At 40.5% G+C, this 16,602-nt stretch overlaps 1 protein-coding gene across 1 annotated transcript in view; it reads right to left on the reverse strand.

The window, feature by feature from the left end:
- Positions 1-16,602, reverse strand: part of LOC117514727 (CUB and sushi domain-containing protein 3-like) — an 885,172-nt gene that overhangs the window by 808,184 nt on the left and 60,386 nt on the right. The window contains exon 2 of the mRNA XM_034175291.1: positions 12,043-12,265. Within this exon, the coding sequence (XP_034031182.1) occupies positions 12,043-12,265 (223 nt within the window). The remainder of the gene's footprint in view (positions 1-12,042; positions 12,266-16,602) is intronic.

A 16,602-nucleotide genomic window follows, 5' to 3' on the forward strand; every position in this document is an offset into this window, starting at 1 on the left:
AACCGGCGTCAAAATGCATTGAACACTGCCATCTACTGGCGACCGGTTATATCACAGTGTTGTCGACCACAGGATTTTAAAATTATCTGTAGGTTTCCAAAACCTGAGAGACCACACGTGGAGATAAAAAAAAAAAATAGATCTGACAGATTTAGTTGTACAGTGTGTGGTGTCAGCCACACAGTAAAAACAACACACACAAACATTCCCAGGTCAAACTCCTCACTTTCTGATTGGCTGCATGTCACATTTAGCTCCACACTACACACGGCAGGAATATCTGATAAGATTATATTTAGCATCATCACAATTGTCAGGGCGTCCTTAATATTGTCGGAAGGGGAAGATCAGGTCCGATATCAGCCTAAATATCTTGCCATGTGAACCATGTTATGATGCCTCACATAGCAACTGACTGATCTGTTATAACACCACACCGAGCTGCTAACTGATCGGATGTTATGACACCTCACGGAGCGACTGATTGATGCGTTATGACACCACAACGAACATGTTTTCACTATTATTTGATTTCTTTGTGCGACTGACATCATTATTCAAGCATTCAAACGATGATTCCTATCGCCACACAACTCCAGCAACCACACACAAGAAAGTTTTTTGACAGTTCTTGTTATTGAAAGAAACCTTGTCTCCCTAACCGGATAGAGTTGTGATGTCATCACGCGTGCGCTTAGGTGCTGTCTAGCGGGACCTTGAAAATTTCTTTCTTTTTTTATACAAATGAAAAAAATGACATATTTTACAAAAGCACATTTTTTTGTAAACACCAACACGTTACATTGATTCACTTGTGTTGGTTTTTACATAGAATGAATGAATCAACCAATCAGTATGAGCGGAGGTTTAGTTACTCATAATCCCCTTTGGGCATCTGTGTGTTAATGTTCAAATCTTCAGAATTAGTGCATTATTTCAAAATTAACAGATGTGTTATATATCACTTTGTACATTTTAAGAGTTTACATTAATGTAGTTATTCTATCCGGAATAATTTTATTTTTAAAGCAAAACCATAATTCAAACCTGCTTTCCATTTCAAGACCTCTGCCTCATCGCAGGACCAATGTATGCTGTCAGGGTAAATGATGCATTTCTACAGTAGGGGGCAGAGCGCAGAAAGACTGGCTGTTTGGGTTTGTGATCACCGTTGGTTCTATTAGAAGCTTTGGCGGTGTTTAAACTCAAAATCAGCTTCTTAGTAGCTGAGAGCATATGGGAGGCAAAATTGAAAGTTATCGGTTATCTGTAGTTTCTGATGTTTTTAGACACTTTAGCGGTTTAGCATTAAAAAACATAACTTTTCAATTAGCTCATTACCAGTTATTGAAGCAAACTTTTTGGTTAGCTGTGCCCACTACTAATAATAAGCACTTTTTTATGTCATTTGGGGGTGATTCTTTAACTACGGGCACTAATTTCCACCACACCATTGCCTTACAATATAAAGCGCCTTGGGGCAACTGTTTGTTGTGATTCGGCGCTATATACATGTGCTCTGATGTCACTGTTTATCTCCATAGAAACTACCCAAACAATCTTTCATACAACCTGTTTAAAGGGACATTACAGTGTTGTGGTGGAAATTACGGCAATAGTGTGGGACAACTACATTTTGTTTAAAAAAAAAATCACAACAGTTGTATGACATTGAATACCCCAATTATGTTTTGATTATTTTACTGATATTTTATTCAGAGATATTTTAAAACATTAGAAAAAACGTTTCTTTACCATTCATTTTTATCATTGAAGATCAAAAGTCTGGGTGTGGGACAAGCACAAAACGGCAATATTTGCATATAATGATGCTGAAAAACGGTGAAAAAGTCATCATAGACTACTAGAACAAATTTCTTAACACAATTCCATTGTAAAGATAACTATAAAAGTGTGAAATTTCCCCTTTTTTCTGTTTTTCATACAATATGATCAAAGGACATAATAAGTGCCCGTAGTCTAAGAATCACCCTTGGATCTATGTTTTCATTGACATGTTACATTATATTGTTATTTGAATATAGTATTTTATGTTGTTCTCAAAAATCAGTTTTATTATAAATTATATGAAAATTAAAGGATTCTTATTAAACAGGTTATCGGAAGAGACTCAGGTAAAATTAAACAATTCCCCCACCTTCTGAACACTTAATTTAAACTTGAACTCACAGCAAAGATAACATTTTATTCAGCTTATGAACTTACTGAAATGTTGTACAAATAGTGGGAAATTTGTTGGTGTTAGAAAAAAAAACAGATGTTAGTGAATGTCTCCTCACTGTTGTTAAGTTAAACTCATGCTTAACTTTTCTACCAGTAACATCTGCGAGCCACGCCATCTTGGAAGTACGAGTGTTACAACAGTTACATTAGGATTTTTGAAGAAAATTTTAATTTATGCAACTGATTTCAGTCATGCAGCAACAGCACCTCCGGGGTTTGACAAGCTTCTACAAAACAAATAATGAAGTCAAGGTTAGAAAATGCTCAAGAATTGTTCACAGGATTAAAAAAAAAAAAAAACTAAGGTTGCTGCTTTGAGGCATTTTTATTTCAAAACATCTGTGATTGGAGTTCTAACTAGAATAATAAGAAATGTGAAGTCTAGTGGCTCACCATCAAAATGGCATTATGTAACACATCCTTAAGGGCCCCTTCACACAACACGAAAGATGCAGAAACCGGAAGAAAATCCGTAAACCATTCCACCTGCTGACGTGAGGGATGCACAGTCGGACAGGCGTGCACGATACTGCAGCAACGGTTTTGTGCACGCTCGTGTTCGAGCACACGAACACAGTGAGAGCATGTGGAAAGTCGCGCACACAGCAGTGGAGGGAAAAATTAATAAAACGCCGCCATTTAAAATACTTAATTCCTGTTATAAAGAGCGGATTTAGCCTCCGCCTAGATGTACACCAGGAAGTAATGAAATGACGTGGATTACTCTCTCTTTCATTTCTCTCTTTCATGTTTTATCTGAATTACCTGATGGGCTCGAGCCGGCTGGCTTCCATGTCATGAAGAGCCAGCTCTCGCGCTGTGAGCACATGTAGCCGGCACGGCGTGCCCAGCGCGCAGTGATACACTGTAAATGTGATCTGTGTTTTAATTATTACAATGTGGGGAAATCCCGCCATGACACGCGCCATGCGGGGGTGTCCCCTGGGGTGATTTCCTGCATAGCATGATATTCACCAGCATTGCGGCGCGATGATGCAGTGGTCAGCTGAGGCAATATGTGTTTGAATTTATTTCCACGTGAGGACAGCATGCCAACATCCATGCGTCACGCTGCAGTTATGTGACTTAATATCCTACAAGCCAGTACAGGTGTGTGTGTGTGTGTGTGTGTGTGTGTGTGTGTGTGTGTGTGTGTGTGTGTGTGTGTGTGTGTGTGTGTGTGTGTGTGTGTGTGTGTGTGTGTGTGTGTGTGTGTGTTGGTGGGAGGGGACGACACACTCCACACACCATTTGTGTGTGTGTGCGTGTGGAGGTGGGTTGGCACAGTTACACCCATGTGTGTTGCTAGGTGACGCCACACTCGTTTTGCATTTGACACTTTCACACAGGTTGACTGTGATCGCCTGCTGTCTACTATTGTACCAGGTGCACGAATGGCCCCACCTTTTCTAAGTGTTCAGAGAGCGGTGTTAGATGATCATGTGTGACACCTGAAATTTGGCCGATACCTGCCGAGAGGGGGATTGAATGAGCATGTGCAGGGCATTTGCTGTCTTTCAGCCGCTTGTGTGCACAAATGGTTGTAGCAACAGGTGCACGAGGCATTTGAGGTAGCTCCAATTTTTCACGAATGCCATGCAATTCCTCCTTCGTGCATTAGTCGGCTTCAATCATGTTATGTGTGAAAGGGCCCTTAAAGTTTCAAGAGTGATTCAGCCACCACAGTATCAATGATGACTCTGCTCTTGAATTATCGAGCAGCACTGTTTAATGTGTATTAACTGCTTTGTTCCACGGGCGAAATATAGCAAAGATTCATCACAACCTGTCTATGGCTGATGCTGAGATGCTGATTCATGTGTTTGTCTCTTCTAGATTGGACTACTGCAATGTTTTATTTTCTGGTTTACCACTGTCCAGCATTTGGGCTCTCCAATTGGTTCAAAATGCTGCTGCCAGACTTTTGACACAAAGCAGAAAGTTTGACCACATTACACCCATTTTAGCATCCCTTCACTGGCTTCCTGTCCCAGTGAGATCAGATTTTAAGGTTCTGCTACTAGCCTATAACATTGTTCACGGACTGGCACCTCCCTACCTAGCTGACCTAATTAAACCCTACGTACCGGCCCGGGCTCTGCGTTCTCAGTGTGCAGGACTACTTTGTGTCCCTAGGCTGAATAAAAAGTCTGCGGGTCACAGAGCTTTCTCTTATCATGCCCCTGTTCTGTGGAATGATCTCCCTGAGTCAATGAAACAGTCAGATTGTGTAGAGACTTTCAAGTCCAGACTTAAGACGCACTAATTTTCCCTTACATATGGCTAGCATACTGGCATAGTATGTTACTATGTTTTTTATTCTTTTAAATTCATTTTATTAGGAAACGGAGCGTGTCGCGGCCTCAACTTTATCTAAAGTCTAGGTCTTTTAGTGAAGCTTAGGGCGAGTGGCCAGCAATCACCTTAGTATTTCTTCTGTTTTTCATGTTGCTTAATGCTGACAAATTACACTGTATTTGTTGTCTTTCCGATGCCTCATTCAGTTTTTTTCCTCTCTGGTTGAGGTGCGGCTCCATCCAGAGATGGGTGTGGTGTCTGTTTCTGCAACCCTCCTGTCCTGTGCACCGGCAAAATTTCCTGTTTATTTGGTTTGTAAATTGTGTCGGTAGCCTCGCCCAGGCAGAGGGTCACCCCTTTGAGTCTGGTCTGCTTGAGGTTTCTTCCTCAAGTCATCAGAGAGGGTTTTTCCTTACCACTGTCACCTGTCAACTTGCTATGGGGGTTGGTAAGGTTAGACCTTACTTGTGTGAAGTGCCCAGAGGCAGCTTTGTTCTGCTTTGGCACTATATAAATGAAAATAAATTGAAATTTAATTGCAACATCATCAAGACTCCGCACATTTACAAGTTAAGCACATGTATACTTTGAATAATTTGGCATGATGAGGAAAATGGGAATTTTAAATATGTTTTTGGTTTTCTAAGCTTTAACCCTCAAGCGACCGAGTGGGGTCATTTTTGACCCTGTTCATATTTTGGGAAAAGGTTTCCTACCATGAATATGTCAATCTAATTGTCCTGCATTTGTTCACAGAACTTTGCAAGGATTGGCCGATCCGTGTGGCAAGTATAATCCAAACTTGTGCAGGGTCACTTGTGACCCCTCTGGGGAAGAGCTATGAGATTTTCGACATTATAGCATCAGATGGTTTTGTAATTTACCAACTCTAATCATTATATTTTACTGTTTTGCAGGGAAGCATGGCCAGCTGGCCTAGAATCGTAAGATTTACAACTGTACAAGCACTGAGACTGATTCTTGATATCCAGAGTGAGGATGAAAATAACTCATGATTGTCACAAAGGACGACTGATTCATTGAGATTGGTATTAAAGTTTTGGCATATTTTCTAATCACTGGTTCTTCTGTATTTGATGCTTATAATTATCCTACCATATTAGTAACTACAATAGCTTGGTCACTTGAGGGTTAAGGGTTTTCTGGTGACAAAAAATGCAGTGACACTAGGTCTCATACTCTCACGAGCGCCACTAGCTTAGCTTATGGCAAGCTAAAAGTGGATGCTCTCATATTGGCTGAACGTCTAGCTAGTTTCTGGGTATTCTGTGTTGGTACGTGCCTGCAACCGACGTGCTTGATGAATTCTTGCATAAAAAAAGTAGTTCCCAAATAACTGTGATATTTGGCACAAGAACTTGTGTATCTTGTGTGTTTTGATGATTGTAAATGATTGTAAGTCAATACTCATACTCATGTCGGCAAATTTAGCACCATTTTGCAAACAACCGGAAACTGGGTCAGGCAAAAGTAGTCCGGCGAGCTCAATCTGTGGGCCAGTTATCCCATGATGCCAAAAATAGCAGAGATGGTGCTCCAATGAGAGTGGCACACTGAGCAAAGTGACTTGGTCGAAGACCTTTGTTGGGTAGAGTTGTAGAAACCAGTGACTTAGGTGCTTTTGTTGGCAAGGAAAGGTTTACTAACTTTGACTTTGCAAATGCTGCTGTGATCTTTCTGAAATCAATTGATACCCCGATTGCAGTACTTGAGAGGATAAGTGAGGAACTGAAATGCCTGGGTTTGCAATTATTGATCATTATTACCAAGATTAAGATCTAAGCTTTCAATGGCTTCCTGCACTCCACTTTTAAAAGTGTATCTGTATAAAGTCAAAGTGTTGAACTTGCAGAGACATTAACTTATCTCAGCAATGACATTCATGTCTCTGGGTCCTCAACCTTTGAGATTGAGAAACACCTAGGACAAGCTTAGGAAGTCAGGAGGTCACTGGACAGAGGTGTTTGGCAATGCCAATATCTTTACAGCAGGTCCAAGTCTTCAGAGTCCAAGTGCTTCCTGTCCTACCATATAACGAGGGACCTACCGAGATGAGGGGATGTCTTTTGTAGCATGTCTCTTCAGATGATCCTTGGGCACAAATGGAATGACTCAGTTTCAGCACATTTACTTGCAGCAGACACATCAAATTAAATTGCTGTATGTCCTCCAGGTTACATTTGCTTGTATTGTGTGAAAGCATTTTCTCAGTTTGTAAGATGTTTTTCATGCAATGACCTGTTGACTTATTTATTGTATTCATGTTTTATGCATTTGCGAGTGCTGTCTTAAGTTGGAAGTGTTGTGGCCTCTATTGGCCACCGTACAATTCCCATAAAATCTTTCAACCATTCTGTGTTCCAAGAAAATGTCTGCAGTACATAACTTCAAGTATTTCTGTTTTGCAATGAAAAGCTCTTGTTTAACCCTTTTTGTGTCCTACAGGACCTTAGAATGAGGCTCCAATGCAACTGCTGTTGATCAGCGCTGAACAATATCATGCAAATTCAGGAATATTTATTCAAGATACGGAAAGCCAAATCCAATCCAAGTAATTCAGGCCCCTGTCTCTGTCAGAGGCTGATATTGTAGGAAAAAAGAAATTAAAAAACATGGAAAATCTTCAAAGAGCATTTGAACATCAGGCCTTTGTGACAGTGCAGAAAGCATTTCCAGTGAACAGTTGCTCGTCTATTCAGTGACTCAAGTAAACAAAGCAAAATCTTGGCATTTGATTTGTTTTTCTCTGCTGCTATCTCCTCCACTGAAGCATTTGAATAGAAGACGGTGGCCACTGAGCTGACCCGCGCATCACTGAAGCCAGCACAGCATGTTTATTCACAAATGAATGTGTTTGGCATTCAGTCCACAGCTTTTGGATTGATGAAGGAAAATGTTTATTTCCCCTGAAAGCCAAACACATGAAAGTGCAATTTTTATTATTATCATTATTATTTATTTATTATTATTTATTTATTTATTTTGGTAAAAGTAAGTCCCTTCGGCTGCTCCCTTGTTTGCACTTGGGGTCGCCACAGCAAATCCAAGGTGGATCTGCATGTTGAATTGGCACAAGTTTTACGCCGGATGCCCTTCCTGACGCAACTCCACATTACATGGAGAAATGTGGCAGGGGTGGGACTTGAACCCGGAACCTTCTGAACTGAAACCAAGCGCATTAACCACTTGGCCACCACCCCCTTGGTAATACAGTAAAACTCACCTAAACCATCTTTGTATAAATGGGATATTCGCACTTGCGAGACAAAACCAAAAGTGCCAATGGTTTTGTATGTTTTTTCCATATAATAAACACTGTAGATACCAGATTTTGTAAAACAGATTTTTGCTCACATCAGACAAAACATCCTGTCCCATCGCAGTGCATTTTCATAAAAAAAAAAAAAACTCGCATATACCGAACAAAGCATTCTGGATGTGCCCAGTAACAGAGGTACGAAATGAAGTTCAGCACTGACACAACGATTTGAGGAAAGTGGGTACCGTATTTCCTCGATTCAAAAGCCAGGCATTTATTTTTTAAAACAGTACTCAGACCCGGCACCTAAATGAGACGGGCCTTTATTCAAGGCTGGCGATTATTAACAAAACCTTGCTTGCTGCCTGCACTGTAATATGGTGTTAAGTTTCACACATATCCCTGGGTGTGGCAAACCAAAGACAGTCGCTTTAGATCAGAGCCCTCTGCGTGGCTGTGAACCCTCTCCATAGCCTGACGCATACCTGCTTAAACGATGGAGACCACAAGGGCTGTGATTTGTCAATTTTGCAGCTGGGGAGGCAAATATGATTAACTTTATAACACAAAGTCGGAAAAAGACACTCAAATGACCTGCAATTCATGGAGGGAAATTGCACGTACCATTTTGTTGGTTTGGCGGCTGATGATTGCATAAAGAAGTGGAGTTCATTGAGGGACAAATTAATCCAGAAAAAGCCGCTGTTCCTGAGGGTAAATTGCATTAAGACACCCACCAATGTGACAGAGAACTTTAAAAGGGTCACGCGCAAATCAACGTCATTGCAGGGCCACAAAGTTATGGTGTTGTAGAAGCATAAATCAGGCTTTAGGATTTTAAGGTACCACTCCACAGTGGACTTAGAAAAAAACGAGTGACTCGACCAAATGTAATCTTTTTAATGCACATAATGCCCAGTGCTTATTTAAGGCAGGCGTTTATTTTTTAATGAGACAGGCCCCATTCAAGGTCAGGCATTTAATCAAGGAAATATGTAAGCCTAATTACTGCAGGGGATTCCCCTGACTGTAACTAATCCATTACACACACACACACACACACACACACACATATATATATATATATATATATATATATATATATATATATATATATATATATATATATATATATATATATATATATATATGTTCAGAATAATAGTAGTGCTATGTGACTAAAAAGATTAATCCAGGTTTTGAGTATATTTCTTATTGTTACATGGGAAACAAGGTACCAGTAGATTCAGTAGATTCTCACAAATCCAACAAGACCAAGCATTCATGATATGCACACTCTTAAGGCTATGCAATTGGGCTATTAGTAAAAAAAAAAAAAGTTGAAAAGGGGGTGTTCACAATAATAGTAGCATGGCATTCAGTTAGTGAGTTCATCAGTTTTGTGGAACAAACAGGTGTAAATCAGGTGTCCCCTATTTAAGGATGAAGCCAGCACCTGTTGAACATGCTTTTCTCTTTGAAAGCCTGAGGAAAATAGGACGTTCAAGACATTGTTCAGAAGAACAGCGTAGTTTGATTAAAACGTTGATTGGAGAGGGGAAAACGTATACGCAGGTGCAAAAAATTATAGGCTGTTCATCCACAATGATCTCCAATGCTTTAAAATGGACAAAAAAAAAACAGAAGAAAACAGAAAACAACCATCAAAATGGATAGAAGAATAACCAGAATGGCAAAGGCTCACCCATTGATCAGCTCCAGGATGATCAAAGACAGTCTGGAGTTACCTGTAAGTGCTGTGACAGTTATAAGACACCTGTGTGAAGCTAATTTATTTGCAAGAATCCCCCGCAAAGTCCCTCTGTTAAATAAAAGACGTGCAGAAGAATTTACAATTTGCCAAAGAACACATCAACTGGCCTAAAGAGAAATGGAGGAATATTTTGTGGACTGATGAGAGTAAAATTGTTCTTTTTGTGTCCAAGGGCCGCAGACAGTTTGTGAGACAACCCCCAAACTCTGAATTCAAGCCACAGTTCACAGTGAAGACAGTGAAGCATGGTGGTGCAAGCACCATGATATGGGCATGTTTCTCCTACTATGGTGTTGGGCCTATATATCGCATACCAGGTATCATGGATCAGTTTGGATATGTCAAAATACTTGCAGAGGTCATGTTGCCTTATGCTGAAGAGGACATGCCCTTGAAATGGGTGTTTCAACAAGACAATGACCCCAAGCTCACTAGTAACCGAGCAAAATCATGGTTCCAAACCAACAAAATTAATGCCTCACAGATGTGAAGAAATCATGAAAAACTGTGGCTATACAACTAAATACTAGTTCAGTGATTCACAGGATTGCTAAAAAAGCAGTTTGAACATAATAGTTTTGAGTTTGTAGCATCAACAGCAGATGCTACTATTATTGTGAACACCCCCTTTTCTACTTTTTTTTTCTTTTTACTAATAGCCCAACTTCATAGCCTTAAGAGTGTGCATATCATGAATGCTTGGTCTTGTTGGATTTGTGAGAATCTACTGAATCTACTGGTACCTTGTTTCCCATGTAACAATAAGAAATATACTCAAAACCTAGATTAATCTTTTTAGTCACATAGCACTACTGTACATATATATATATATATATATATATATATATATATATATATATATATATATATATATATATATATATATATATATATATATATATATATATATTGTCAGTTTTATACATATAGCAGATTTTGATTGTAACAGACAAAATTCGCTGGTCCACCTGAATCCATTATATGCAAGTTTTATTCTATTGTAAATTCACAAAATCCCATGAGGCTTTTAAAGACTCATATGAAAGCTTATTAATAATTAAATCATTAATCTATTTAATTATTAGAAATAAAAACTGAGTTGTGTAATACTCTTGCATACATTTATTGTGACTTTAAATGTATTAAATTCATACCTAAGCTGCAAAAAAGAAAACTGTAAATAAATCTAATTCACAAATATGTTTGAAGAGTTTTCACCTTGAGAAAAGCTTTAATTTGTTTCCGGTAGTGTCATTTTCAACAAAATGGGCTGTAGTTTTTACGACATGAACTGTAAAAAGGGAAGCGGTTTGTGTGGCCTGAAGGTTAGAGAAGCGAGCTCCTGACCAGAGGGTCATAGCTTCAATTCCACCACTACACGGAAAAGTCACGAACGTGACCATGAGCAAAGTGCTTAATTCTCTCAATTGCTTCCAGTGTGCAGCTGGAGACCTTGTATGGCAGCATCCTAGTCTGTGTGTGCGTGGGTGTGTTTCAGAGAAAATGTGAGGCATCCTATAAAGCACCTTGAGAGTCTGCATCAGATTGAAAAGTGTTGTGAAATACAGTCCAATTGCCATTTTTCGTGTTCAGTGGCAGCTGCCTTTGTGATGTCATGTAGTAACGTATAGCAAACCTGCAGACATACAGCGCCCTCCAAAAGTATTGGAACACTTGGTATTTCACACATTTGAATTTGTTTATGCCATTTCACATACAAAAAATAAAAAAATAAAATTCTAAAATGATCTTCCTTAAGCTCAAACTCAAAGCAAATCTCTACAACTTGATATAAATTAATTAAAAATATAAAAGCCAAGATGATGGATTGCATAATTAATGGAATTCTTTGGTATAATATCTGTAAATAATAATCAGTTTTATTGCCAGTTTTCTTCAGACAAGACAGGGGATGGAAACATGAACATTTCTAAGTCGCTGCATATGTCAGTATATATCAGTTATGAAGGAATACAAACAATATGGCACTCTATGGTAAATCTCTGTGGAGTAGACAGTTCTCAAAAACTGAGTGACTGTGCAAGAAGGAGAAGAGTGAGGAAAGCCACCAAGACACCCAGAAGTTGTTACAGGCTTCTGTGGCTGTGATTGGAGAAGTTGTGCATCCTGCATGTTTTGCATTTTGTATCCCCAGTTATACAGCTTCATGATGAAGTGGTATAGAGGAGGACTTTCTTTCACCAAAACACCAAATCTAGGCTTGCATCTCAGATGTACCTTCTGCCAAATTGGAGCTGCCCTGCCAGGTCTTCCTTTTTAAGAAAATCCTTGCCCGTGTGTGGAAGACGGCTTCAGAAAAGATCAGACCTCCTGCTGCGCTCCTCATCATGTGTGTACATTAACCATGAACGTTGGGGCTTTGCTGCCCCTATCACACATTTCAAACATATTCTTGGAGTTATAAGGTTGAGACACGTTGTCTTACCTCGTCCTGAAGTTGGCTGGATGTGGATGCCCGTCATACAAAGATAAAAAGTCATATTCCTCCTCCACAGCAAAAGATTGAAAAACTATATGAATCCTGTTCCCCTCCTCGGCAGCAATCACCCAGGTACAGTTCGCTCCATTTGGATATCCATATGGAAAGCCGGGGCTCTCGATTGTCCCATTCCTTCCTTTTAAAGTGCCTCCACAAGTGTGGATAAATCCTGAGGAGAAACAGAACAAACATTCAGTCATTATCAAACATCTCTGCAACACACGGAGGAAATTTTGCAGCACAAACCCACAGTTTGCACAGTTCAGCAGACAACTGTGCTACTGGTGGCTTAAGAGATGCTTTTTGTTTTCAGTTCCACTTCCAAAATTACAAAGAGATGTGTTTCATCATTGCTGCTTCATTCCATCTAGGAGCACAAATCTCCAGAGACAAGATACAACACTTTGAAATTTGGTGCCACAAAGCCTTAACTCTCAGTTCCAGGCGGCGTACACCTCTGCACGCTGTTCTCCATCCACACTGAAAATCAATACCTTTCACATGTTCGCTTCAGCGTTTAGCGTCATTGTCTAAAAGCCACAATTGGATTCCTGGGCTAACCTTCGTGCCCACACAAACACAGTTTGTTTTCTCTTTTTGTCTGCATTTTCTGTATATGGACACATTCTATTCAGTTCACGTTATATAACACCACATCACAGCATGAGTCACCCCAGGGTGCTTCACAAAGCTCAGGTCTTAACTGACCCCCCTGAGCAAGTACACTGTCAAAAGTGTTAAAAAAAAAAAAAAAAAAAAACTCCCTCAGGGATTTTTTGATTTTAGGAAGAAACCTCAAGCAGACCAGAGTCAGAGCAGTGGTGCAGCTTAGCTAAAATTTCCATAAAAATTGTTCATTTTGTGATAAAAGCATGGAATTTGGCACACATATTCTAAATTAACTAATGTTTATTTTCAGATATGGAGCCATCCTGGAGCTGACCTCTAATGAGCTACAGGGGTCAATAAAGAATTCCACAGGGGGCAAAATTTAAAAATGTTCCTATCATGTTGAAAACTATACCACAATATTTGTCTGATCATAGCGATTCCAAAAAAGGTATACTTTACACTATCTATGACTGAATTCCATGGAGTTATGGGGTAAAAACAGCAAAAATGGTCAGTTTCAGTTTGTACGGGGGTCAAAAGTTAAAGTTGCTCCAATTTTGATTAAAAAAATATGCAAATTATTGGTTGAGTTAATAATTTAATTTTAATTTAATTAATTTAATTAGCTTATAATGCACCAAATCACAGCAAAAGCCGTCTCAAGGCGCCTTACATACAACAAGTCAACATAAAATTTAATAAATAATTAAAAATGAATTAAAAATTTTTTCAAATACATAAATAAAAACAGAAGTAAAAGAATAAAACAAATGAAAATAAAAACTATTCATAAGAAAGAGAATAAAAATAGGTTTTGAGTCTTGACCTAAAAATGTTAATAGTATTTTAAAAAGGAATAGTTTGAACCATGTGTCATGCTTAGTTATCATGTTACGGGGTAACATATGTCATACATCATAGAATCCAATGGACGCCGACCTTGTTTGACCTTTACTATGGAGACCAAGCATTCAACACAGTCAAAACTATTCCATTTATTAATCCTTTTATTTCAACCAATAATTTGCATCACTTTTTACCAAAATTGGAGCAACTTTAACTTTTGACGCCTGTACAAACTGAAACTGATCGTTGTCACCATTTTTGGCGTTTTTAACCCATAACTCCAGAACATTCAGTCATAGATAGTACAAACTATACCTTTTTGGAATCATTATGATCAGACAAATAATATGATGTAGTTTCCAACATGATTGGAGCTTTTTAAAATTTGGACCCCTGTGTAATCCTATATTGACACCTGTAGCTCATTAGAGGTCAGCTCAAGGATGGTTCCATATCTGAAAATAAACATTAGCTGATTTAGAATATGTGTGCCAAATTCCATGCTTTTATTACAAAATGAACAATTGTTTTGGTATGCCGCCCCACTAGAGGGGTGTCCATACTACCAGTAACATTCATTCATTCTCTATGCCCACTTTCTCCAATTATGAGTCGCAGGGCCTATTCCGGCACTCACAGGGCAGGTGGTGGGTACACCCTGCACAGGACATCAGTCTATCACAGGGCCACAAATCCAGTTTTGTTCATTTTACAAAAATAAAATGTATGATTCTCTTGTCATACACCATTAATCACCTTTAATTGTACTGTTGTCTATTATCTGTTGAATTGCAAATCAACAAATTCGCCATAATTAAATGTTTCTTTTTAACTTTTTTGACCCCATGACCTTCTTGCTGTGAGACAACAGTGCTAACCACCATGGAAATATAGACCTGGAATGGACGTCACGTGACTAGTGGCGTGCTGCACGGCGACCATTACTAAGGGTGGAGAGAGCGCCTTGAGCCTGCTAAACAGAAGCGAAATGAGAGGAAAAAAGGCAGCCAGTACTTTGCCATCAACTGCACTAAAATGAACTGTACAATAGCCTTAATGTAGAGTAATTATATAAAACAAATGTCTATTTTAAAGTCGTTATGTCACAATTTAATATACTGAGACTATAACTCAACGCCATAAGTTCTTTTCATTAAGCTGCGTTCACATGCATACAAATACAGAAACAAAAATGTTTATTTATATATATATATATGCCTGCAGTTGTTGTTTAATATGATATGTACATGGTTGTCACAGGCAGCATTTAAATTTTAACAGTGTGGTTGGAGGGGATGGGGGTGGTACTTTTTACCCTGACTGAGGGTCAAAAGTCAGAAATTCTGAATGGCTTTATATCTACTTGTAATAAAATGTTAGTAAAAATCATATATATGTTGTTGTCATTAAAAGACTAGCAATAATATTACAGTGGAAAATGCAGCAAGGTAAATGACCACAATGGCAAGACATACTTCAGATTTATTTTTTTAATACATAAGGATTTTTTTATCCAGGCATGTATGAGATCATTAGAGCTTTTATCCATCCATCCATCCATCCATCCATTTTCTTCCGCTTTATCCGGAGTCGGGTCGCGGGGGCAGCAGCTCAAAGACCTCCTGATCCACACACACCTCCCCCAGCTCCTCCGGGGGAACCCCAAGGCGTTCCCAAGCCAGCCGAGAGATGTAATCCTTCCAGCGTGTCCTGGGTCTTCCCCAGGGCCTCCTCCCAATGGGACGTGCCCGGAACACCTCTCCAGCGAGGCATCCAGGGGGCATCCGGAAAAGATGCCCAAGCCACCTCAACTGACTCCTTTCGACGTGGAGGAGCAACGGCTCGACTCCGAGCTCCTCCTGAGTGACCGAGCTCCTCACCCTATCTCTAAGGGAGCACCCAGCAACCCTGCGGAGGAAACTCATCTCGGCCGCTTGTACCCGCGATCTCGTTCTTTCGGTCATGAGCCAAATCTCATGACCATAGGTGAGGATCGGAACGTAGATCGATCGGTAAATCAAGAACTTTGCCCCCCTACTCAGCTCTCTCTTCACCACGACGGTCCGATACAGCGACCGCATCACTGCAGACGCTGCACCGATCTGTCTATCGATCTCACGCTCCATCCGTCCCTCACTCGTGAACAAGATACTTAAACTCCTCCACTTGAGGCAAGGACACTCCACCGACCTGAAGAGGGCAAAGCACCTTTTTCCGGTCGAGAACCATGGCCTCGGATTTGGAGGTGCTGATTTTCATCCCGGACGCCTCACACTCGGCTGCAAACCGCCCCAGTGCACGCTAAAGGTCCTGATTTGACAAAGCCAACAGAACCACATCGTCCGCAAACAGCAGAGACGAGATTCTGTGGTTCCCAAACCAGACCCCCTCTACACCTTGGCTGTGCCTAGAAATTCTGTCCATAAAAATAATGAACAGAACCGGTGACAAAGGGCAGCCCTGGCAGAGGCCAACGTGCACTGGAAACAGGTTTGACTTACTACCGGCAATGCGAACCAATCTCCTGCTGCGGTTGTACAGGGACCGGATAGGCCTTAGCAAAGGACCCCGGACCCCATACTCCCGGAGCACTCCCCACAGGGTGCCCCGAGGGACATGGTCAAACGCCTTCTCCAGATCCACAAAACACATGTGGACTGGTTGGGTGAACTCCCATGAACCCTCGAGCACCCGATGGAGCGTGTAGAGCTGGTCCAGTGTGCTGCAACCAAAATGAAAACCACACTGCTCCTCCTGAATCCGAGGTTCGACCATCGGTCGAATTCTCCTCTCCAGTACTCTGGAATAGACCTTATCGGGGAGGCTGAGGAGTGTGATCCCCCTATAGTTGGAACACACCCTCCGGTCCCCCTTCTTAAACAGAGGGACCACCACCCCGGTCTGCCAATCCAGAGGCACTGCCCCCGATCGCCACGCGATGTTGCAGAGGCGTGTCAGCCAAGACAGTCCCACAACATCCAGAGACTTAAGGTACTCAGGACGGATTTCTTCCACCCCAGGAGCCTTGCCACCGAGGAGCTTTCTAAC

This window comes from Thalassophryne amazonica, chromosome 7 (assembly GCF_902500255.1).
Source record: "Thalassophryne amazonica chromosome 7, fThaAma1.1, whole genome shotgun sequence".
NCBI classification, from domain to species: Eukaryota; Metazoa; Chordata; class Actinopteri; order Batrachoidiformes; family Batrachoididae; genus Thalassophryne; species Thalassophryne amazonica.